The 20,990-nt window shown below is 35.1% G+C and overlaps 1 protein-coding gene across 1 annotated transcript; it reads left to right on the top strand.

The window, feature by feature from the left end:
* Positions 1 to 15,156: 15,156 nt before the first annotated feature.
* Positions 15,157 to 20,990, top strand: LOC121980610 (callose synthase 10-like). The gene is made up of 5 exons (XM_042532713.1): positions 15,157 to 15,549; positions 16,203 to 16,300; positions 16,439 to 16,593; positions 18,384 to 18,507; positions 20,812 to 20,990. The coding sequence occupies exons 1-5, from the start codon at positions 15,294 to 15,296 to the stop codon at positions 20,953 to 20,955; spliced, it is 777 nt and encodes a 258-aa protein (XP_042388647.1). The 5' UTR covers positions 15,157 to 15,293; the 3' UTR covers positions 20,956 to 20,990.

Below are 20,990 nucleotides of genomic sequence, written 5' to 3'. Positions count from 1 at the left end.
ACCAAAAGCTAGGCTTTTAGTATACATCCTAACAATCTCCCACTTATACTAAAAGACTAAGCTGCTATATCTGCTGTCATACATCTGATTTCCAACTCTTCAATATGCTCATCAAAAGCTCTTGCCTTAAAGGCCTTAGTGAAAAGATCTATAGGTCATCATCTAATGTAATATAGGCAGCAACAACTTCTCCTTATTTATACGATTTCTCGTATTGGGTGGTACTTGCGCTCTATTGTGTTTACCTGCCTTATAGACTTATGGTTTCTTCAAGTTTGTTACTGCACCAATATCATTACAATGAATTGTAATAATCTTTGGATAAACCAAAAATCATATCTAAGTCCATCTTGAGGTTATTGAGTCATTTAGCTTTTATGGCTACCTCAGAGGCTTGCCATATACTCAGCTTCTATGGTGGAGTCCAGAAAAACACCTATGCTTATCACTCTTCCATAGTTATGACTTTTCCTCCTAAAGTAAACACAAAACCCCGAGGTTGACTTATTATTGTCCCTATCTGATTGGAAGTCAAAATTCGTGCAACCCACATGGACCAAATTAACTGCCTTGTAAGCTAGCATATAATCTCTAGTGCCTCTAAGGTACTTTAATATATGTTTTACTGCAGTCCAATATCCTTGTCTAGGGTTACTTTGATATCTGTTAACTATGCCCTTGGCAAACAGATTTCTGATCTCGTGTATAGCATACATTAGGCTATCTAACTTTCGAAGCATAAAGAACTGCCTATATGTCCTCAATCTCCTTTGATGTCATCGGAGACATCTCTTTAGATAAAGACACTCCATGCTTAAAAGGTAGAAAACCTTTCTTGGAGTTTTGCATGCTAAAACGAGCTTGTTATATAAAGCTTGAGATAAGCACAACATTCTTTTCTTGCGAACCTTGTTCCCAAGAATATGTGCTTATTTTCCTAAGTCCTTTATAACGAATTGCTTGGACAACCATACCCTTACTTCCGATAACACTTTGATATTGTTTCCAACTATCAAAAATGTAATCTACGTATAGTACAAGAAATACCACCACGTTTCCATCACACCTTTTGTATACACAAGACTTATCCGGTTACTAAATAAATCCATAGGTCTGGATAACTTTGATAAACCAGATGTTCCAAGACCTTTGAAGCTTTGTCTCAGTCCATAGACTGATTGAGCTTGCACACAAGATGCTCTTAGCCCTTTGCAATGAACCCTTCTGGTTGCTTTATATGGATGCTTTCTTCAAGACTTCCATTAAGGAATGCTGTCTTGACATCCACTTGCCAAATAGATAAAAGAATCCAGATAGACTTAAGCATGGCTACCAATGAAAAAGTTTCCTTTTTCATCAAGCCTTGCTTTGAAAGTTTCTACCTTCCTGTCTATCCCTCTTTTCCTATTATAGACCTTTTTATACCCAAAGGCTTTTACACCATTTGGTGGTTCTACAAGCTTCCAGATTTTATTAGAATACATATATTCTAATTCTGTTATTCATTACTCTTTGCCAAGATGCTGCATCTTTATCTTGGAGTGCTTCGTCATATGTCCAGGAATCAGGTTCATGTCCTCCAGGGATCGAGTCCAAAAACTCTCCCAAAACATGAATCTTTTTAGGTTGCCTAACAACACTCCCACTACGATGAGGCACTTTCTACAATTGTGTATCATTTGTGATACGTGTTACAGTTTCTTGTGATATTTCATCTTGTACAGTTGGTACTAGGTTAGACATGTCCTTTATTATTTCCTTAAGAACAAATTTACTTATGGGCACGTGATTTATTACATAGTCCTTTTCTTAAAAATCGGTCATTGATGCTAGCAATGACCTTCTGATTTTTAAGAATATAATCCTACTTTCATTTCTCTAGTATAACCCACAAACAAGTGAATTCCTGTCCAACTTATCATTATCTCTCTTCAGCATATGTGCTGGACTACCCAAATCCGAATATGCTTCAAAATAAGCTTACGCTTATTCAACAATTCTATATGAGTAGAGAGTTCTGACTTTGGAAGGTACTATGTTCACTTCCGTTTCCAGAGTATATCCTTAAAATGAATTTGGTAATTTTCCAAATAACTCATCATCAATCTACTTATTTCTATAAGAGTCCTATACCTTCCTTTTTCTACACCATTCTGTTGGGGTGTACCAGGTGCAGTTAGTTGAGATTGAATCCCTGCTTCTGATAAGTGACTCCTAAATTCTCCCAAAGAGGTACTTGCCACTACGATCTCACTGTAGTGTCTTGATACTTTTACTTTGACTTTTCTCCGCATCAGCCTTGTACTTTTTGAACTAATCAAAAACACTTAGTCTTGCGGTACATCAAGTAAATGTATTTGTATCTTGAATAGTTGTCTATAAAATAGATGAAATATTCGATACTACCTCTTGTCTGGATAGTCATAGGATCACACAAATCAGAATGAACCAATTCCAACATATCTTTGACTCCATACCCCTTAGACTTAAAAGCTTCTTGGTTATTTTTCCTTCCATGTAAGACTCGCAGGTTGGAAAGATTTTCACTACTAATGAACCCAAAAGTTTATCAGCTACCAATGAATCCTACTCAAGTTAATATAACCTAGCCTTAGATGCCAAAGATATAATTGGTTCATTTCCGAAGGTTGCTTCATCTTAAAGTTAGAAGATGTGTTATAATTTCCATTTATTGTATCGTGGGAGTTATTGGATTATAAATTGTCAACCAACATACCAGAATAGATAACTTCTCTATTTTTCTTGATAACAGCTTTGTTATCAAAATAGACACAATATCTATTCTATAATAGTTTAGAAACTGAAATCAGGTTCTTTCTAAACTTAGTACGTAAAGACAATTTCTAATAATCCATATTTTATTCCTATTAAAGGATAAACATCTCTCACTGCAACAGCTGCCACTTTTACAGCAGTGCCCATGTGGACGGTGTTTTGATTTTCATGTAGTTGCAATGAATTGCGGTCATGATTAATGCCATCTGTATCTACACTCCAGGTTCTGGTAGATAACACCACTAAACATGTTTCAACTAATGAATTAAATACACCTATATTGTTCTTTAGTTCTAAAAAGACAGACTACCTTAATGTCCAAGTCCTATTTTCAATTTTTATAATCGGGACTACTAAGTCTTTTCTATAGTATAACAACTAGGGAATTGACAAACATTTTAAATCCTAAGAATCACAAAAATATTTGGTCAAGATCAATTCCTTAAAATCCCCATGAATTTTGTATGCCACGATAGTGTGGACGTATACAAAATCAACGAAGAGATTTTATCCATTAATTTTATTATCTCGTCAACTTTACTTTATGACGAATAAAATTAATAGTTGATCTTTCTTTGATCAAATATTTGGTCAAAACTTTTGAATTTAAAATAACATTGATTCCTCAAACAATATTATTTAAATTCACCAACACCTCAAACACCGTGAATTTAGCATGCCACGATAGTGTGGACGTATACAAAATTAAACATTTGTAAGAGGAGGGGTTTACCCATTAATTATCTTGTCAATAAATCTTTATAACAAATAAAATTACCTCAAACACCGTGAATTTTGTATGCCACGATAGTGTGGACGTATACAAAATCAAACATTTGTAAGAGGGGTTTTTAATTTTATTATCTTGTCAACTTATTTATTTGACAAATTAATAGTTGGTTTTCTTCGGTTACACAAATAATAGTAGTGACTCCGATGGGGAGGATACTATTAGACGTGCCTAAGTGTATACCATTACTTGACACTAAGTCCATTAATAAGATTGTGTCCCTTCCTATGGGGAAGATCACACGCTCTTAATTAACTTTCTATAGTCATCCAAAATGGAAGTTTAAGCTAGTGATCCGCAAACAAGCTCATCCGATATGGAGGAAGGCACTCAGAGCCAACGCGCAAGCTTGTTGCATCACTTATAAACCAGTAATAGAGACCGTGGAATTTATTTAAAAATAAATTCCTCTCCCACTTAGTTATTTAAAGTGAGGAATTTTGACTATGCTAGCCTACTTAGCATGCATACTAGCAAGCACACACAACACAACATAAAAAGTAATAAATAGAAAAACTAATTTTCAACTATTATGACTTTTATCTATTGCTGTCCTCCGTGTGTCGCCAACCCTAGCTGCTGCCATCTTTGGCCACCGCCACCGGGTCTAATTGTCGCATCCATCTTGCTCCTTGTTCCGCTGTGCCTCTGATCCTCAAAAGGTTCCACGCCTTGCAAGATTCGATCTGCGACATAAATAGAATTTTACATTTTTCGATCCTATATTCCTCGAAGGAATGTACATGTAAATTAGATCGAACATAAAATAAAATTTACATCCATCGATCCTATATTCCATAAAAGGAATGTACATGTAACTAGATCAAAAAATAAAATCCTAATAAAACTAAATACATCTCCTGCTGTATTTTATAATACAATCATGCACACACATAAATGCCCTTGACATGTCCAAGGGTCCAATCACACACATAAAAACTATAAGCCATAATAGTTGGATCCTGCATCCACAAAGTTAGCACATCCTACTATTATCCTGCCTAAATTATGTATGACATGTGCATAATTAAACTAATACCAAATACACAGAGGCAAAACCCTAGCTCTGATACCAATTGTTGGTTGCTACTCGGAAAACCTAATGGTTCCACTGTACAAAAATTTTGTACAAAGGTCTGAACCTTTTCCTAGCTACCATGTGTTCTTTAAAATTAAACTTGGATCGCCTGCGGAACTTAACACGTTTGATCCAAATTTTAATCTATTTGTTCTTTTAGATTTAGACTCGGATCTCCTGCGGAACTTAACACATTCGATCAAAATCACCTAGGTTATTAATTTCATTAAATATTAATTCACAAAATTGGCTTCCAATACTGACGTGGCGAGGCACATGACCGTCTTGGATATGAGAACAACCACCACCGACTAGACAAAGCCTTTTAAGGAAAGTTAATATTTAATTTCCTTAAATAACTTTAGGTCAACCGAAAAGAACAATCAAATTACAAGGAAAAGAAAAAAAAAATAAAAGAACACAACATCGAAAACAAATTCGAAATACTAGAATCACATGCCTCTTGTATTTGGTATTATTTCAAAAAATAACTAGTATAATGCGGAAAAGAAAAATACTAGTTATACCTTTTAGAAAGATCTCTTGATCTTCTATCGTATTCCTCTTCTAACCTCGGACGTTGTGTGGGCAACGATCTTCCGAGATGAGAACCACCAAGCACCTTTTTCTTCCTTACAAGTTTCGGCCATCAAAACTTCTCATAGGATGAAGAGGTTCGGTCACCACCACCATGCTCCAAGGGATGCTAGAAACAAAACTTTCTTTCTCTCCTTCTTCTTCTTCTTCTCTAACTTGATCCGGCCACCATATGAATCTCCACAAGAAGGATGAGGTTCGACCATCAAAGAGAAGAGAGGAGGAGAGGATGGTCGGCCACACCAAGGAAGAAAAAGAGGGAGAAAATAGAATAGAGTTGTTCACAATGAAGCCTTCTCTACCCCCTCTTTTATAATCCTTGGTCTTGGCAAATAAGGAAAATTTAATAAAAACTTCCTTAATTCTTTTGCCATTGAAAAGGAAAATTTATTTAATTAAAAACAATTTTTCTTTTCAATTTACAATGGTCGGCCACACCATAAAATTTCCAAGCAAATAAAATTTTAAACACAAATTAAAACTTCCTTATTTGCTTCCGGAAATTTATAAAAAATTTCTCCAATAATTTTTCCCTTCATGATTGGTTAATAAAAAGGAAATTTTATAAATTAAAATCTTTCTTTTAACATGTAGATAAAAAGAAAGTTATCTGTAAAAATTAAAATCTCTTTTAATCTACAAATAAGGAAAGATATTAAATCTTTTCTTAATCTTTTGTAGAAACTAATAAAAGAGAATTTTTAATTTTTAAACTTTCTTTTAAATAATAAACATGATTAATAGGAAAGTTTTTACCAAAATTAAAATCAACCTTTTAATCTACAAATAAGGAAAGAGATTTAGCTCTTCTCTTAATCTTTTGTAGAATATTATAAAAGGAAAGATTTAAATTTTAAACTCTCTTTTAAATCATGTTATCCACATAAGAAAAATTTTATAAATAAAAATCCTTTTATTTAAATTTGGGCCGGCCACACCAAGCTTGAACCCAAGCTAGGGTCGGCCACCTTGAAGCACCCATGAACCAAACTTTGGCCGGCCCTAGCTTGGTCTCCAAGCTAGCTTGGCCGGCCCCTATGGAATGGGTAAGAAGGTGGGTATAGGTGGGTATAGTACTTTATAATTAAGAGGCTACGATAGGGACCGAGAGGAGGAATTGGTTTTGGTCTCCCGATAAAATTAAGCATCCCGTGTTCGCCTCGAACACAAAACTTAATTTTATCAATAATAATTCATTCCACTAGAGAACTATTATTGAACTACCGCACCAATCCCAAATTACATTTTGGGCTCCTTCTTATTATGAGTGTGTTAGTCTCCCTGTGTTTAAGTTGTTGAATGTCCACTAATTAAGTAAGTTACTTACAACTCACTTAATTAATATCTAGCTCTAAGAGTATGTAACGACCCAACTCCTGGGTACTAGGCTGTGAGCCAGATCGCTACATTAACTACTGAAACTACTGTGCGGAAAACTGAGCAAATTTGAAATTTGCTAAACTAATTACTGTAAAGTCTTAACCTGACATTCTAAGAGTACCTGAGTGTTGTACACATGCTAGGAGAGACAATCTATACCTCTTGGATGTCCTGCTAGCTGTAATCGGACATTTCAACCGATCCGTGAGTCGATTGAGGCGTCGGAACGATTCACAGATCGTTCCAGCTGATACTGGCACGGTGGCACCTTCTGGATCGGTCGGCTGACCGATCCACAAGCTTACCTCGCTTCTGTACGCAGCTGGATCGGTCTACCGACCGATCCAGGAACACCCTGATCGATCGGGAGACCGGTCAGTGAGCCTCCGTGTTTCTGCGGCGTTCTGTACGCAGCTGGATCGGTCTACCGACCGATCCAGGAGCGCCCTGATCGGTCGGAAAACCGATCCGTGCACTTCCTAGCTTTCTGTTCGCTACGGGATCGGTCGGCTGACCGATCCATAACCCTTGCCAACTCTCTGTTTGTGCCTGGGTCGGTCGGCTGACCGATCCCGTGACACCAACTCATTCCTGATCGGTCGGCTGACCGATCAGGGTTTCTGATTTCGAATCAGAAACTCTGATTTCAGCACTGGTTCGTGCCAAAACCTCCCACTACAACTATCTAATGTATAATAAACATTCTAACAACATGTAGTAACAATTCTAACTTAAGCTAAAGCAAGGTTTACTGGTTCATGGCATTTTACAACTTAAAGTGCATGAAGATATGAATTTCTAAAAGTTCTAATTGCTTAAAACATGAAATTGAACTAATAAACTGAAAAGTGCTAAAGTAAATGCTAAATCCCCAGAGGATCTTTTATTCCAGTTCCTTCCACACACATCCTCATCTGCATTGACCTCCAGCCTCCACTGCTAGTCCATTTTCCTTTTACCTGTATCTGCAGTATAAGGAAAATAGTATCTGTAAGCTTAAAGCTTAGTAAGAAACCATCTACCTCACTAAAACATGCAACGATGCGATTATGTTTTTTGAAAAACATACTGAATATGCAAGCATGGCATGACATGGTATCATACAAAGCATGGCATAACATAAAAACTGAACGTGCTTTAAACTGAACATGGCATACTTACAACCTGAGCATAAAACTGAACTAATCCTGCATATATCTAAATCTGTACATGAACTCGAATCATGTAAACTGAACCTGAAAGCTAAATTAGTGTTCTCATCACTGGTTTCAAATTTGAAAACTATACATATAATAATGTACATACTGTGCGCGCATCCCTACGAGACCCGGGATTGCAAGTTCCGAATCCAGCAGGGTTACTAGGTTATCTGAACCTAGGGACGACTGTGGGAGTCCAGCCCATGGATATCTGATCCAAGTACAGTGCCAACTGAATAAAAGTAAAATACTGAATACTGTTTTATTTTACTTTGCTGTTCTAGGTTATCTGAACCTAGAGCTAGGTTATCTGAACCTAGAGGCTACTGTGGGAGCCCACCCAATGGATATCTGGTCCATATAGCTATAATAACTAATAATAACTGAATAAAATGTTTCTATCACATTTTATATGCTGTTAGGGCGCCTATTGGTACATCCTTCTGAACTGGGCATTCTACCGAATGCTTGGCGTGCACTAAAAGCATGCCCTAAAACTGAAAACTATAAAATTACTGAACTAACGCCAAAACTAACAAGCGAGAGCAATTATACTGCAGGTGAGGGGTTTCTTACCTCAATCGTAAGGTTTTCTTACGATTCTATTCGCTAGGGGTTTCCGGAAAACTGTCCGCTCGACGAACCGCTTACGTCTTCGCGTTCCTCTCGCGGAGAAGAGCCCCTTTCGTGTTGGAGTCGTCGCCGGAAGATGATCCTATGGACCCTTGCCTTGGTGTGCCGTGCGTGAGGAAAAGGAGAAGAAGGGAGAGGCGGCGGTGAGGTTTTGGAAGAGAAAGTCGCGTGAGGTGAAGAGATGCCGAACCAAAATAAACCAAACCCCACTTAAGTTTATTATTTATATTAAGTGGTTTAATGAACCCACTCTAATATAAATATATTTGGTTCTCCCTCCTTTCAGCACGGCCCTGCTGGGTTCAACTGGTTACTAACATTATCCCTTACACCATAGGTCTCGGGTTCGATTCCCGCCTAAGCTAGTTTGCGACCTATTTGTTTTTGCTACTTCCGCTACTCGGAAAATTCCGGAAAAATATCTAATAATTCCAGAAAAATCATAGAATAATTCTAAAATAAATTTGGAAATTTTTCGGGCTTTACAGAGTAGTACCACTCAACTTCATCGTCATGTCGGACTAAGTCCACCTGTAGGGTTTAACATGACAATCCTTATGAGCTCCTCTTGGGGACATTCTCAACCTAGATCACTAGGACACAATTTCCTTCTATAATCAACAACACACACTATAAGTGATATCATTTCCCAATTTATCGGGCTTATTGATTTATCGAACTAAATCTCACCCATTGATAAATTAAAGAAATAAATATCAAATATATGTGCTTGTTATTATATTAGGATTAAGAGCACACACTTCCATAATAATTGAGGTCTTTGTTTCTTTATAAAGTCAGTATAAAAGAAACGACCTCAAATGATCCTACTCAATACACTCTAAGTGTACTAGTGTAATTATATAGTTAAGATAAACTAATACCTAATTACACTACGACCTTCCAATGGTTTGTTCCTTTCCATCTTGGTCGTGAGCTACTGTTTATAATTTATAAGGAACCGATAACATGATCTTCTGTGTGTGACACCACACACCATGTTATCTACAATATAAATTAATTGAATAATTACATTTATCATAAATGTAGACATTTGACCAATGTGATTCTTATTTCTAGATAAATGTTTATACCAAAAGCTAGACTTTTAGTATACATCCTAACAATTGGGTTACACGCACTAACGAGTCTCTAAAAGACGTAAAACAAGTTAAAAAATATGATTCTTATATCAAGAGATAAATGTTTGGTTGGACCATACATAAGGCAAATATGAAAATATTTATCGCAATGGAAGCACGGATGAGTCACATCTCTTATGGAAGAGTTGAACTATATTTAATTTAATCATGAATTAGTCATGATCCAACTTGGTTTAGTTGTGAATGAAACCAAGGAGTTAATGGGCTAATTTTTGGTTAAGGGATAATAGGTTGAATTTGGACTTTCTATTCCAACTCATTAATGTGGGCTATATATTGATATAGTTGAGAGAAAGATCATTACTGACTTGTAAGATTTTTAGAAAACCTTAACCCAATTTCTCTTCTGCTCTCCCTCTTCCCTCTCTCTTTGCCGTCACTGACAAGGGGAAGCCCTTCCCCTTGTTGCTGTGACCACCACAAAGAAGAAATCTCTTCCTCGTGTGCTTCTCTTCCTCTTGATCATCTTCTTCGCTCATTGCTAGTAACTTCCGAAGGAGAGGTTTGTACTCAAGTAGTTGTCTTGAGGAGCTCGGCGTGGATACGAATAGAGGCGAGGTTCGACAACGTCGCTACGACTGATGCCCTTCTCGTTACAGGTATCTGTAAGGTACACCTAGCGTAAATTTATTTTTCGTAAAAAATTTAATTACGCGATCATGTTTGGCAAGTTGTATCCTTGTATGCGTGTAATGCATGTGATGTAATAATTTATAAATTATTATTATTTTATTTTTCGCTGCACATGTTTACGAAACGTGTTTTAGCACACGCCGTATCGGGCATATCCTAACACCACATGAGCTAGTGCAGAAATTGTAACTGATGCAGTAGAAGAGATAAATTTATACAATGAAGAGGATGACACATTTGAGCATAAAAAAGACGAATATGCTGAAGGTCACAAATATGCAAAATCTGATGACGTCAACCAAGCAATAAGGAAATTTGAGACTCTAGATCAATCAGTTTGTCCATCAAACAAGAAGTCAACCCCAAAAAGAAAATAGGGAAGTTTAATGATGTTCTAGGTGACTTGGTGGGAGAGATTGACAAGCATGCTACTGTTGTTAGAGGCTAATGAGGAGATGAAGGAAATTTCCACCTACTTCAAGAAACAAACTAAGAGTAGCGATAGAAAAATGAAGATATATAATGAGTTAATATAACTCTGAATTCTCTAAATAAGAAATTATGGATGTTGGGGAGTACATTCTCAGGGATGAACATAAGATTAACAACTTCTTTGCATTGCCAAAAGCATTTAGGAGAAATTATGTGATGAAGTAGCTCTCTAAGATCCATCCAAAATGAATTATATATTTGAATTAAGTTGTTGGTACTTATATCTTGATATACTTTTGGACCGTCATGATATTATTTTGAACAAAATTTATTAGATGAATGCCATTTTGAATTGAACTTTGATGATATGTTATTTTATGTTTATCAAAATTGCTGGTCAAATTAGTTCAAAAATGTCTAGTCAAGTGACATAGGTAGGCTTATCTCCTGTAAGTTTTGGTGATAGTCTATAATTTTTTGTTTGTAATTGTTGGTTAAACCTCAATGAAATCATTTTTCAGCTAAGATCCCATCACAATTTTTACATTGACATAACCTTGTTCATTATTCTTAGTATTGTTCCTTATCTGTACAAGTAAGTTTCACTTCTAACTAAGAAATATCGGAGTTAGAACTATTGTCGATGAGATTATTCAAAAGGATAGTTTATGCAACACAATGATTTTCTTTTACCTCTTTTTCGTATGTTAGTTATTTCTTGATCAGAATTTGTCAGTGTATAACATATTGGTCATGTGAATTAATTGATGCATTCTCTATATTGTGGAAATCAAATGTGCGATTAGAAAATTTTCCTTTATGTTTTTTTTTTCAAAAAGATTTCATTCTTCTTGAAGATTTATTTCATATTTTATATGATTTCAATATTTGTTATCTACTCTAGAATGTACGGCTAACTATTGTTCTAGATCAAGTTAGACCTTTGATGACTTATCCACATCATATGATCATTGAAAGGTTATGCGGTTCAATGTTCAGATCGTGCACAAATACACATCTTAGTCTTTTTTGTTGATGTCGTCCAATTCCATAGTTGTGAAGTAATCGAACCAATTCATTTCCAATGTTTGTTTATTTCAAATTCCACAATAGGGAAGTAATTTTGCCTTCTTGCTAATGTAATTTGTAACGAATTGCAGTTAGAGGGTCAATATCCAAAGACTTAGGTTGCAATTGTATGAATCTCAATTAACACTGAGCTATCATCCCACGTGTAGAAAGAAGAACAACAAAATATAAAAAAGAGGTGAACTGCCGCCTCTGGTGAAGGAAATGTGTTTGATTGTATGGCATTCAATCAAATTCTATTGTTTGAACCATTGTATCATGTTTACTCGAGCTTTCTCTTAATTTCTTTTCTATAAACAATGCTTATTTGCACTTAGATAGGTATCCACATCAATTCGAACTGAATCATTGAATAAGGAACCAAAAATGACATTCTTTAAGACTCTAACAATAAGTAAAATGACATTCTCTAAGACTTCAACATGAACTAAAATGTTCAATGATATGACATCAATATGAAAAAAGGTTCTATCTTTTTAACTTAGCACTCGATCTAGCATTGATTTACTCTTCTGAAAGAAACCACAATGAGCCATCACCTAATGCTTGCCCTTCCTCGGGCAAAGGTAGTATGTTGTCTATGCATTTGCGGAATCTCAATTTTTCTATCTAGACAGGTAGGACTAAGAAGAGATGGATCCAGAATATCTGGTTGATTTGTTGCCATAATCAATTAACCTACAATCATGATGAAAATAAAATGTTCTATCAGAGAGAATGCTAGTCATAATTTTAGATCAGGAATGTTGAACTAAGCATGCATCATGAAGGATAGAAAACCAATTATAGCACTTGAGCTTTATAAATTTTAATAAAAAAATTATACACCGTAATGCCTTGTAACATGATAAAAACCAATTTCGCAACCCACCTTTAGAAAGCTTGCAAAGGCAGTATGTTATCGACGCATTTGCGGAAGCTAAAATCGTCAGCACTGCCATCGATTTGAACAATGAAGAAGCATTGATTCTTCCACATAGGGTGGTGGCATGCCTGAATGCTTCGATTCCTTTCCCGATCTTCTTTGCAGGTTCGAGGTGGCCTGTCTCTAGTAAGCTCAGATAAAAAGTTAGTATCGTGAGTTTAACAACCACATTATCACCATAAAACAGGAAAAGAATTGCAAAACCCTAAATCCAAAAGGAGTGATCTTTGCCGAAGGTTGACAAAACTCACCTTATTGAGATTTAGATTGGGTGGCCACAGCCCGATTCTCACTCCTACCACTGTTTCGATCTGGTTCGATCTGCCTCCTCCCGCCTCTAGATTTCCTGTAACTTCTTCTGTTTGCTTGACTCCATCAAGATATTCGTCGATTACCTAGTATTTCTCGAACTTATGGGAAATAAACAATTTCAGTATTTAGAGCGATTTAGAGTTTCAAGTTTAGCCATAATCGTATACGACTTATAAAATTAATTATTTTATTAAAACTTTAAATTCTAAATTATAAATCTTAAATACTATTATATCAAAATACTCTTCATCAACTTATTTAAAATTATTTAATTTTTATTAAAAAAATATTTTAAATTGATTAAAACATTTAAAAAATAATTATAGCAACTACCTAGTAGTTATTAAAAAATGAGAAAATTAAGTAGACACTACGATACTATAACAATATTATATTAAGTATTATAAGTTGTTGTAGCTGTAGAGGTTATAATAACACTGTAAGTAAGAGTATTTTGGGAATAGGATATTTAATGAGACTTCATTTTTTATTTATCATTTAACAGGAATGTCTTTTTGATCATTCAAGTTGGGATGTCCTTAATTTTTAACTAAATTTAATTCAGTAAATTACTAAAACACATAGCTAAAGTTATCAAATATTCAAATTACATAGGTCAGTTTTAAAATTATCAAATCACGTACCTAATTTTATTTTTACCTATCCAAATCAATTTTAATTTAAAGAATTCAGAATAATATAGAATTAGATCATATATATTCATCTAATTCTCTTTATTATAGGTATATCCTCAAATATCATTTATATATATAAGAGTAATATTTTTTTAAATATAAATTAGATCAATAGGATATTACTGTATTGATCAATAGTATACAAATCGAGTGCAGCAAGGAAACAATTAATTTGGAGGGGGCAAAAATATAATTAGATGCATAATTTAATAATTTTTAAATTTATCTGCATGATTAAATTTTTGATCTTTTATTACACGATTCATTTAATTTCATCGCGCATTAAATTAATTGACTCATTTATAAATCATTTTTCTTGAAAAATGAAATTGAAAATGGAATGTAACCCATTCCCTGGTTAACAAGAGTTTTTTTTTTTAAATATGAAACGTTCCCACTGCACCGCCACGGCGGACGTAACATCCTGGCCCACCCGCCCATGCGGTCCTTTCCTTCGTCTTCAAGTGACCGTGTCTCTTGTCAAGCCGCTGAATACCCAACCTCGAAATTCCAAACATGCACGTGGAGCCCAATAGACAAACAGCTGGAATATGTTTTTGCTATTTTAAATTCAGTGTTCCATTCAGACGCTGTCTACTAAAGCTCGAAAATCCGCGTTAAATCGTTCCAACCATTTTTGACGGAACAACCATTTTTTTTTCCCCAAAATTGACTAAACATGGCCTCTTAAACTTATATTCTTAATTCACCCTTCACTATTTCTCCGCAAGATTTTTGTTAAGTAATCACATGGATGGACTAGATTCCTCTTTTCGCACTCCAACCCTCCAATAATTCACTTCATATCCATTATATCCATTCAAAGCCTAACAAACAATTTATCTTTAGGAAAATAACTTTATAAGTATTAGTATAAGAATACTACGTTCCTTAAACTTATATTCCTAACTTTATAACTATCTTCAAATTTATAACTATCTTCAAAACGCTCGGGATAATAATACAATGATAGAAATTCTAATGATAAATTAGGCATTTAAAATTTAAATCTTTAACTATGATGCATATTTTTTTTTAATGAGAGGATAGACCTAATAACGTTAGTCGCTCTATATGGATAATTATAATATTTTTCGATTTATCTCGATGGGTGATGAGATTGAATCTTTTGCCTTAAGTATTAATTAGATAGCAAGAGTTGATGGGATTATTAACTTTTTAATTAATTTTCATAGCTAAGTTATTATTACCGTTAAAATGCATTAAATTAAGGTGATAAATAAAAATGTGATTAAAAATGAGTATTTAGACTTCGTAAAGAACTTACTATTAAAATTCATTATAGAGTAAATTTTATTTAATATTCGAAATTATAGGACCGGACTGCATGGAATAATGAAGGGCTAGATTTGGTTAATAATGAAAGTGGGAGTTTGTTTTGGTCATTTTGCAATATTAACTACGCGTCTTGATGCGGTAAAATGATGGTCTTTTTGCTTTTCCCATTCTCCTGCTCGGTACTTCGTCGCGATCGCGCTCTCGCCGCTTTCTAAACCCTAATTCCGGCTATCGATCTTCCAACTCTGGTGCCGACCTCCATCTCCTCAGTCATGTCGCGAGAAACGGCTGCCCGGCCGTCTCGCAGCGGCCGCAGGGCAGCCCGCACAGTGCCGGAGAACTGGGAGCGCCTCGTGCGCGCCACGTTGCAGCGGGAGCAACTTCGAAACGTTGGACAGGTCCCCAGCGGACGTCCCTCGGAGGGGATAGCCGGAGGCCTCCCCCCGTCTCTCGTATCCACCAACATCGACCATATTCTGCAGGCCGCTAACGAGATCGAGGACGACGATCCCAACGTCGCTAGGATTCGTGAGTTGTTTCTGTTCTTTTGGTTATGGTGTTTGAAGTAATGACATTTTAGTGCGGGAAATGCGTATTTAAGAAACCTACCTACCTGTTACCAACTTCGGCGGGCTGGTCCATAACCTAACATCCTGTGGTTTAGTTTCTGCTCGAACGTCTATTTGCTTTCTAAGTCTTAAAATCTTACTGTGTCTTAATGTAGGAATCTTATTGGACTTAGAAAAGTGCCCACTTTAATAATTGCATTCTTGTCATAGCCTCATGGTATTCTTTTAAGTCACACAGTAGAGTGATAATTATATAGAATGACGTGTTGGTTCATTTTCTAGAGCCATGAAATATCTTTGGGTCACTGATAAAGTCAAGACACTCCTTTCCAATTCATCTTTCATAACTTTGTTGAGCCTTTTATTGGCTACTTGCTATGCATTTGCCCGTTTCCTCTCTGTCATAATTTGGGAATCCTTACGAAAATAGAGACAATCAAATGCTTACTGGCAGCCTTTGTTTAGGTGATTATACAACACTGAAGTGTTTGGTTTCATTCATTCCACAAAAACTGTATCTTGCAGTCCTGACAATGTTCTTATATTTTTGTTGCTTTTCATGCTAATCATTTATTAATAATCTTGGTTATCGGCCTTGATTTTAACATGTAGTCTGTGAGCAAGCATATACAATGGCCCAAAATATGGACCCTAGCAGTGAGGGAAGGGGTGTTCTACAGTTCAAAACAGGTTTAATGTCTGTTATTAAGGTAATTAGCAGAATCTTACCTCTATTTTTGTGATTGCAATGATATCTGGCAATTGACTCAATCCGCTATCAGATATTCTTGTCAGAGTTTATATTTTCCATGTACTACAATTTACTGACCTGACATGAAATATGACAGCAAAAACTTGCTAAAAAAGATGGAGCATCATTTGCTCGTGAACATGATATTGAATATTTGTGGGACTTTTACAAACGGTTTAAGAGGCATAATCGAGTTGATGATATCCAAAAGGAGCAAGAGAGATGGCGAGAATCAGGAACCTTTAGTACAGAGTATGCTCTTTTCCTTTTGTTTGACCTTTAAAGGTCTAATTATTTATTCCCAAATGCTGTGCATGACGACTGAAGACCAATTTGTTCTATTTGTTTTGGAATAATTTGTTCCTTCTAATATAATATGTTTGTGAATTTCAACATTCTTTTTATATAGATGCTCTATTAGAAAGAAAGTATAATTATGGTTACGAGGAAGATTAGTGGCAATGATAGTTGGATGATATATTGATGCATGGGTGTTAAACAATGTTTTTCATTGTGCACTATGGTTTATATATATATATATATAATTATATATATGCGAATGTTATATATTTGTATGGCTAATTCCCCATTACCAATTCCTAGTTTTCAATGATAAGAGGTAGTCACTTTCAATTGAGTATATATCCTTTCCTCTTTATACAATTATACTTCCCCAAAATAAGGAAAAGGAAATCTCGGTCTCAGTGCACCTGTCTTAGGTATTAGAGCTTTATTTTTGAATTTCTCCTATCATATTACTTAATAAAATGTGTTATTAATTTTATTAGCGCTAAAGCTAGGCACTTAATTTTGCTTTGAACTTTTGTTAAAGATGCACACTACATTCCACAAAATTTTCCATGTTACATCTAAATGTAATAGTGTGCATGATTTTAGCATATATATTAATGAAGTGAAACCAACATGACTTCATCTCAGTATATATTGCAACCGGTGCTGATGTGTGCTGAATGTTGGCAGAATACTATATTAAAATTGTACCATTCTTGTAGAGCACTAAAACAAGGACACTGGATGATACTTTCAACTTTTGTTTTGGATGAATACTACATGTCTTATTGCATATAAAGTATAAATGCGTTTGATTTTAGCAATTGCAGCATGGCTATGTAAATGCAAACAAATGACTGATGTTTCTTCTTCATATCTGATAACTCTGTTCAGGTAGAAAATAAGGAATATACACAGAGCTTTATTTATTGCAATTTGCCAATTCTAGAAGGATTTTTGCTTTTAAATTTGAGCTTTCAACTTTCATAAATCATGAATATGGACAATTACTGTATTAATGATTTTTTAGCTACCCAATTTGCATATTATTAAGTGGTTTTGTTTAAAGACATGTTGATTTTTTAAAATTCTATTGCATTTAGCAAGTTGATTGAGTAATATGCGTTTTGTGTTGCCAAACTGCATGTAATATTGTGTAACACTATCTGAGTAAATTTTGTGCTATTTTAGTGGCGTTCTTCAATATTCTCTATTTCTTCTTTCCAACTTGGGAAAATTTCAGATTGCCCGGTGAAATACAATCCTTTTTATTACTTTTCTTTAATATTTGGGAAGTCTCAATTAGCATGAAGTTGCCTTTCAGAAGTTTCCTTTGAGGTTCAATTCTAACACAAATGACCAATTATATATAATATTGGTGGTAAAGGAGCAACATAGTTGTGCTGATTGTGATTAAATCAAATTGGAAATATAAACTTGATGGCTTAGTTAGTTTGGTAATTTTGAAGTTCCAGACTGATAATGTGGCCAAAATTGACATGCCATTTTGAATTGCCAGTTAATACTGTCCCTATGTTGGCCCTTTTACTTCTCATTGTTTGCAAGCATGTGCTATGCATATAGCTCATTGCCTGTTTTCTTCAGCTAGCAATAGATAGATCATAGGTTTCTTCAAATGTTTTATTGCTGCTATATTTTTATTTTTTACTCATTAAAAATTAATCATGAAGTGAGGTAGCAGTTATGATGTATAGTTGTTTTATTTCGTCTTGTCTTTTGTTCTAAAACAGGATAGGAGCTAGAGCTCTTGAAATGAAAAAGGTTTATGCAACTTTGAAGGCATTGCTTGATGTTTTAGAGGTGCTAGTTGGAGAGTCAGATACTTCTGAACTTGGTAGACGCATTAAGGAAGAGGTATTTTTTTTTTTTTTTTGTGGATCAAACTGTATCTGAAGTCCACATGATTTGCTATTTTGCTCTTGTAGCCTCATTTTTAATAAGCAGGAAAATAATGTAAAATAAGATGACCATGACCTTCACCTTTGTTGTCAAAGGTCAAAATAGCTTCTAGTCTGTAACTATCTACAAGTTTAGATACATAAGTAAAACAAGCAACCCAGTCACTCCCCTTCATTCCCCTCTCCCATAGAAATGCTTCATCTCCTGCCAGAGAGGCATGTCTTTCACATTGTTAATCTTTTCCACTTCTTTTGTCCTTCACAGCTATCAAACCTCTAAATGGCAATGTTTTGCATTCTGTTGCGGCTCTTCTATTTGCACAGGTACCTTCACAAAACAAAGGCACAACATCATTGTTTCTTATAATAACAGTGTAACTAATAAAGAATATAAAGTCAATGATTCATGCTTTTGTTGGACATTGCCTAGGCCTCTTATTGTTTCTAGCAAGCCTGTGTTGGCGTCAACTCAAGTTTAGCAGCCGCACTGCTGGTCCCAAATTTGATAATAAAATAATAATTATAAAAAAATATGAAATGCTTAAATAAAAATTGATTAGTTTTCTAAAACATTCTTGAGATTAATTTTAGTATATTTTAAAATTATTTTAGGGGAAAAGGGCAATATATAAGGGGACGTTTGGTTCTTTCCTAGGAATATGAATCGGAATGAGAATCATTGTATTGTGGAATGAGAATGAGTATGAGCATGAATATCATTTTTAAAAGCAATGTTTGGTTAGTTGTATATTTTCTATCGGAATAAATCAAAATTTCCTTTTTTACCCTTAAAGGAAAATAAAAGAAAAAATTAGATGTGAGAGAAAGATGAATGTAAGAGAAAAATATGATGAAAGAGAATGATGAGAGAGAAAGTGTGATGAGAAAGAATGAAGAGAGAGAAAGTGTGATGAGAGAAAATGAGAAAAAAGAGTGTGATAGGAGAGAGCATGATGAGAGAAGATGAGAGGGAAAATATGATTTGAGAGAAAGTATGATGGGAGAGGATGAAGAGAGAGAAAATGTAATGAGAAAAAATGAGGAGAGAGAGTGTGATGAGAGAGATTGAGGAGAGAGAAAGTATGATGAGAGAGAAAGTGTGATGAGAAAAAAAGAGAATGATGAGAGAGAAAGTGTGTTAGAGGAAAAAAAAGGAGGGAGTGTGACAAGAGAGATTGAGGAGAAAGTGTGATGGGAGCAAAAGTGTGATGAGAAAAAAAGAGAAAAGAGAGTGTGATGGGAGAGATTGAGGAGAGAGAAAGTATGATGAGAAAGAAAGTACAATGAGAGAGAAAGTACGATGAGAAAAAAGAAGGAAGAGAGTATGATGGAATAGATTGAGGAGAGAGAAAGTATGATGAGAGAGAAAATATGATGAGAGAGAAAGTGTAATGAGAAAAAGGAAAGAGAGTGTGATAGGGGAGATTAAAGAGAGAGAAAGTGTGATAAAATGATGAGAGAGAAAATATGATGAAAGAGAACAAGGAGAGAGAAGTGATATGAAAGAAAAAATAAATAAATATATTTTGATATTTGAGATTAAGGGAGAAAATTTTAGTTCTAGCTCAAAGGTATTTTTGGAATAAGGGAATATTTTGATTGATGAAAATAGGGTAATGACTTATTGAAGGGGAGGTACATGAGAATGAGTTATTACCCAATTTCAAGGATTCATTCCCTTATTGGTATTTCTATTCCTATAATCCAAACATTAACAATGACAATCAATGATTCCCATTCCCATTCCCATTCTCCACTCCTATTCCCATAAACCAAACGCCCCCTAAATTTTCATTAAAAAAATATAAAAATAGCTTATTTGCAACGTTAGAACTGCAGGTTGATTCATAGATTGTGCCTTAGCCTGGTCTTGACTGTGCCTAGAACAGCCCAAATCTGGTGCATGCAAACTCAGTGCTAGGTCTTGAGTGACCAGCTTTAATTGCTGTAGTTAGATAGAGCTTTCAAGTACCTTCAGTCCTAGAAAAGCGTATAAAGAGAAGGAAGTGGTTTTACAAGTTACTCCGCTCTACAATTATAATTTTCCTTTTTTTTTTAAATTTCACTTATGTTGTTTGCCCTAAGGATGGCTGTGATATTTTTCTCTGTGGTGATTTTTAGTTGTTGCAATGTGAAATCATCAAACGAGGTTGAAGTTTTCTTGCTTTTAAGGCTGGTCAATTTCTTTTGGCTGTTAGTTAAAGATATCTCAGACTCACCCAGTGTTATGGTTATTTCCTCTTCCTTGAGGATATTTCAGGTAAAAAAAATGGGGAAATCTGATGCAACATTGAGAGCAGAACTTACCCCATACAATATTGTACCTGTTGATGCACCCTCTCTAACTAATGCTATCAGTTTCTTCCCGGAAGTATGTACCTTCTCCTTCATATTGCTATTGTAGTTTTTCTATAAGAAAGTGTAAAATTGTATCAGGTG

The sequence above is a fragment of the Zingiber officinale genome, chromosome 5A (assembly GCF_018446385.1).
Source record: "Zingiber officinale cultivar Zhangliang chromosome 5A, Zo_v1.1, whole genome shotgun sequence".
NCBI lineage: Eukaryota > Viridiplantae > Streptophyta > Magnoliopsida > Zingiberales > Zingiberaceae > Zingiber > Zingiber officinale.
This window is presented reverse-complemented; position numbering and strand designations above follow the sequence as displayed.

Excerpts from the sequence above, each read along its gene's own strand:
- LOC121980610 (XM_042532713.1), top strand. The coding sequence starts at position 15,294 with ATGTCGCGAGAAACGGCTGCCCGGCCGTCTCGCAGCGGCCGCAGGGCA. Across the intron at positions 15,550-16,202 it reads TCCCAACGTCGCTAGGATTC|TCTGTGAGCAAGCATATACA; the intron begins GTGAGTTGTTTC and ends TTTAACATGTAG. Across the intron at positions 16,301-16,438 it reads GTTTAATGTCTGTTATTAAG|CAAAAACTTGCTAAAAAAGA; the intron begins GTAATTAGCAGA and ends GAAATATGACAG.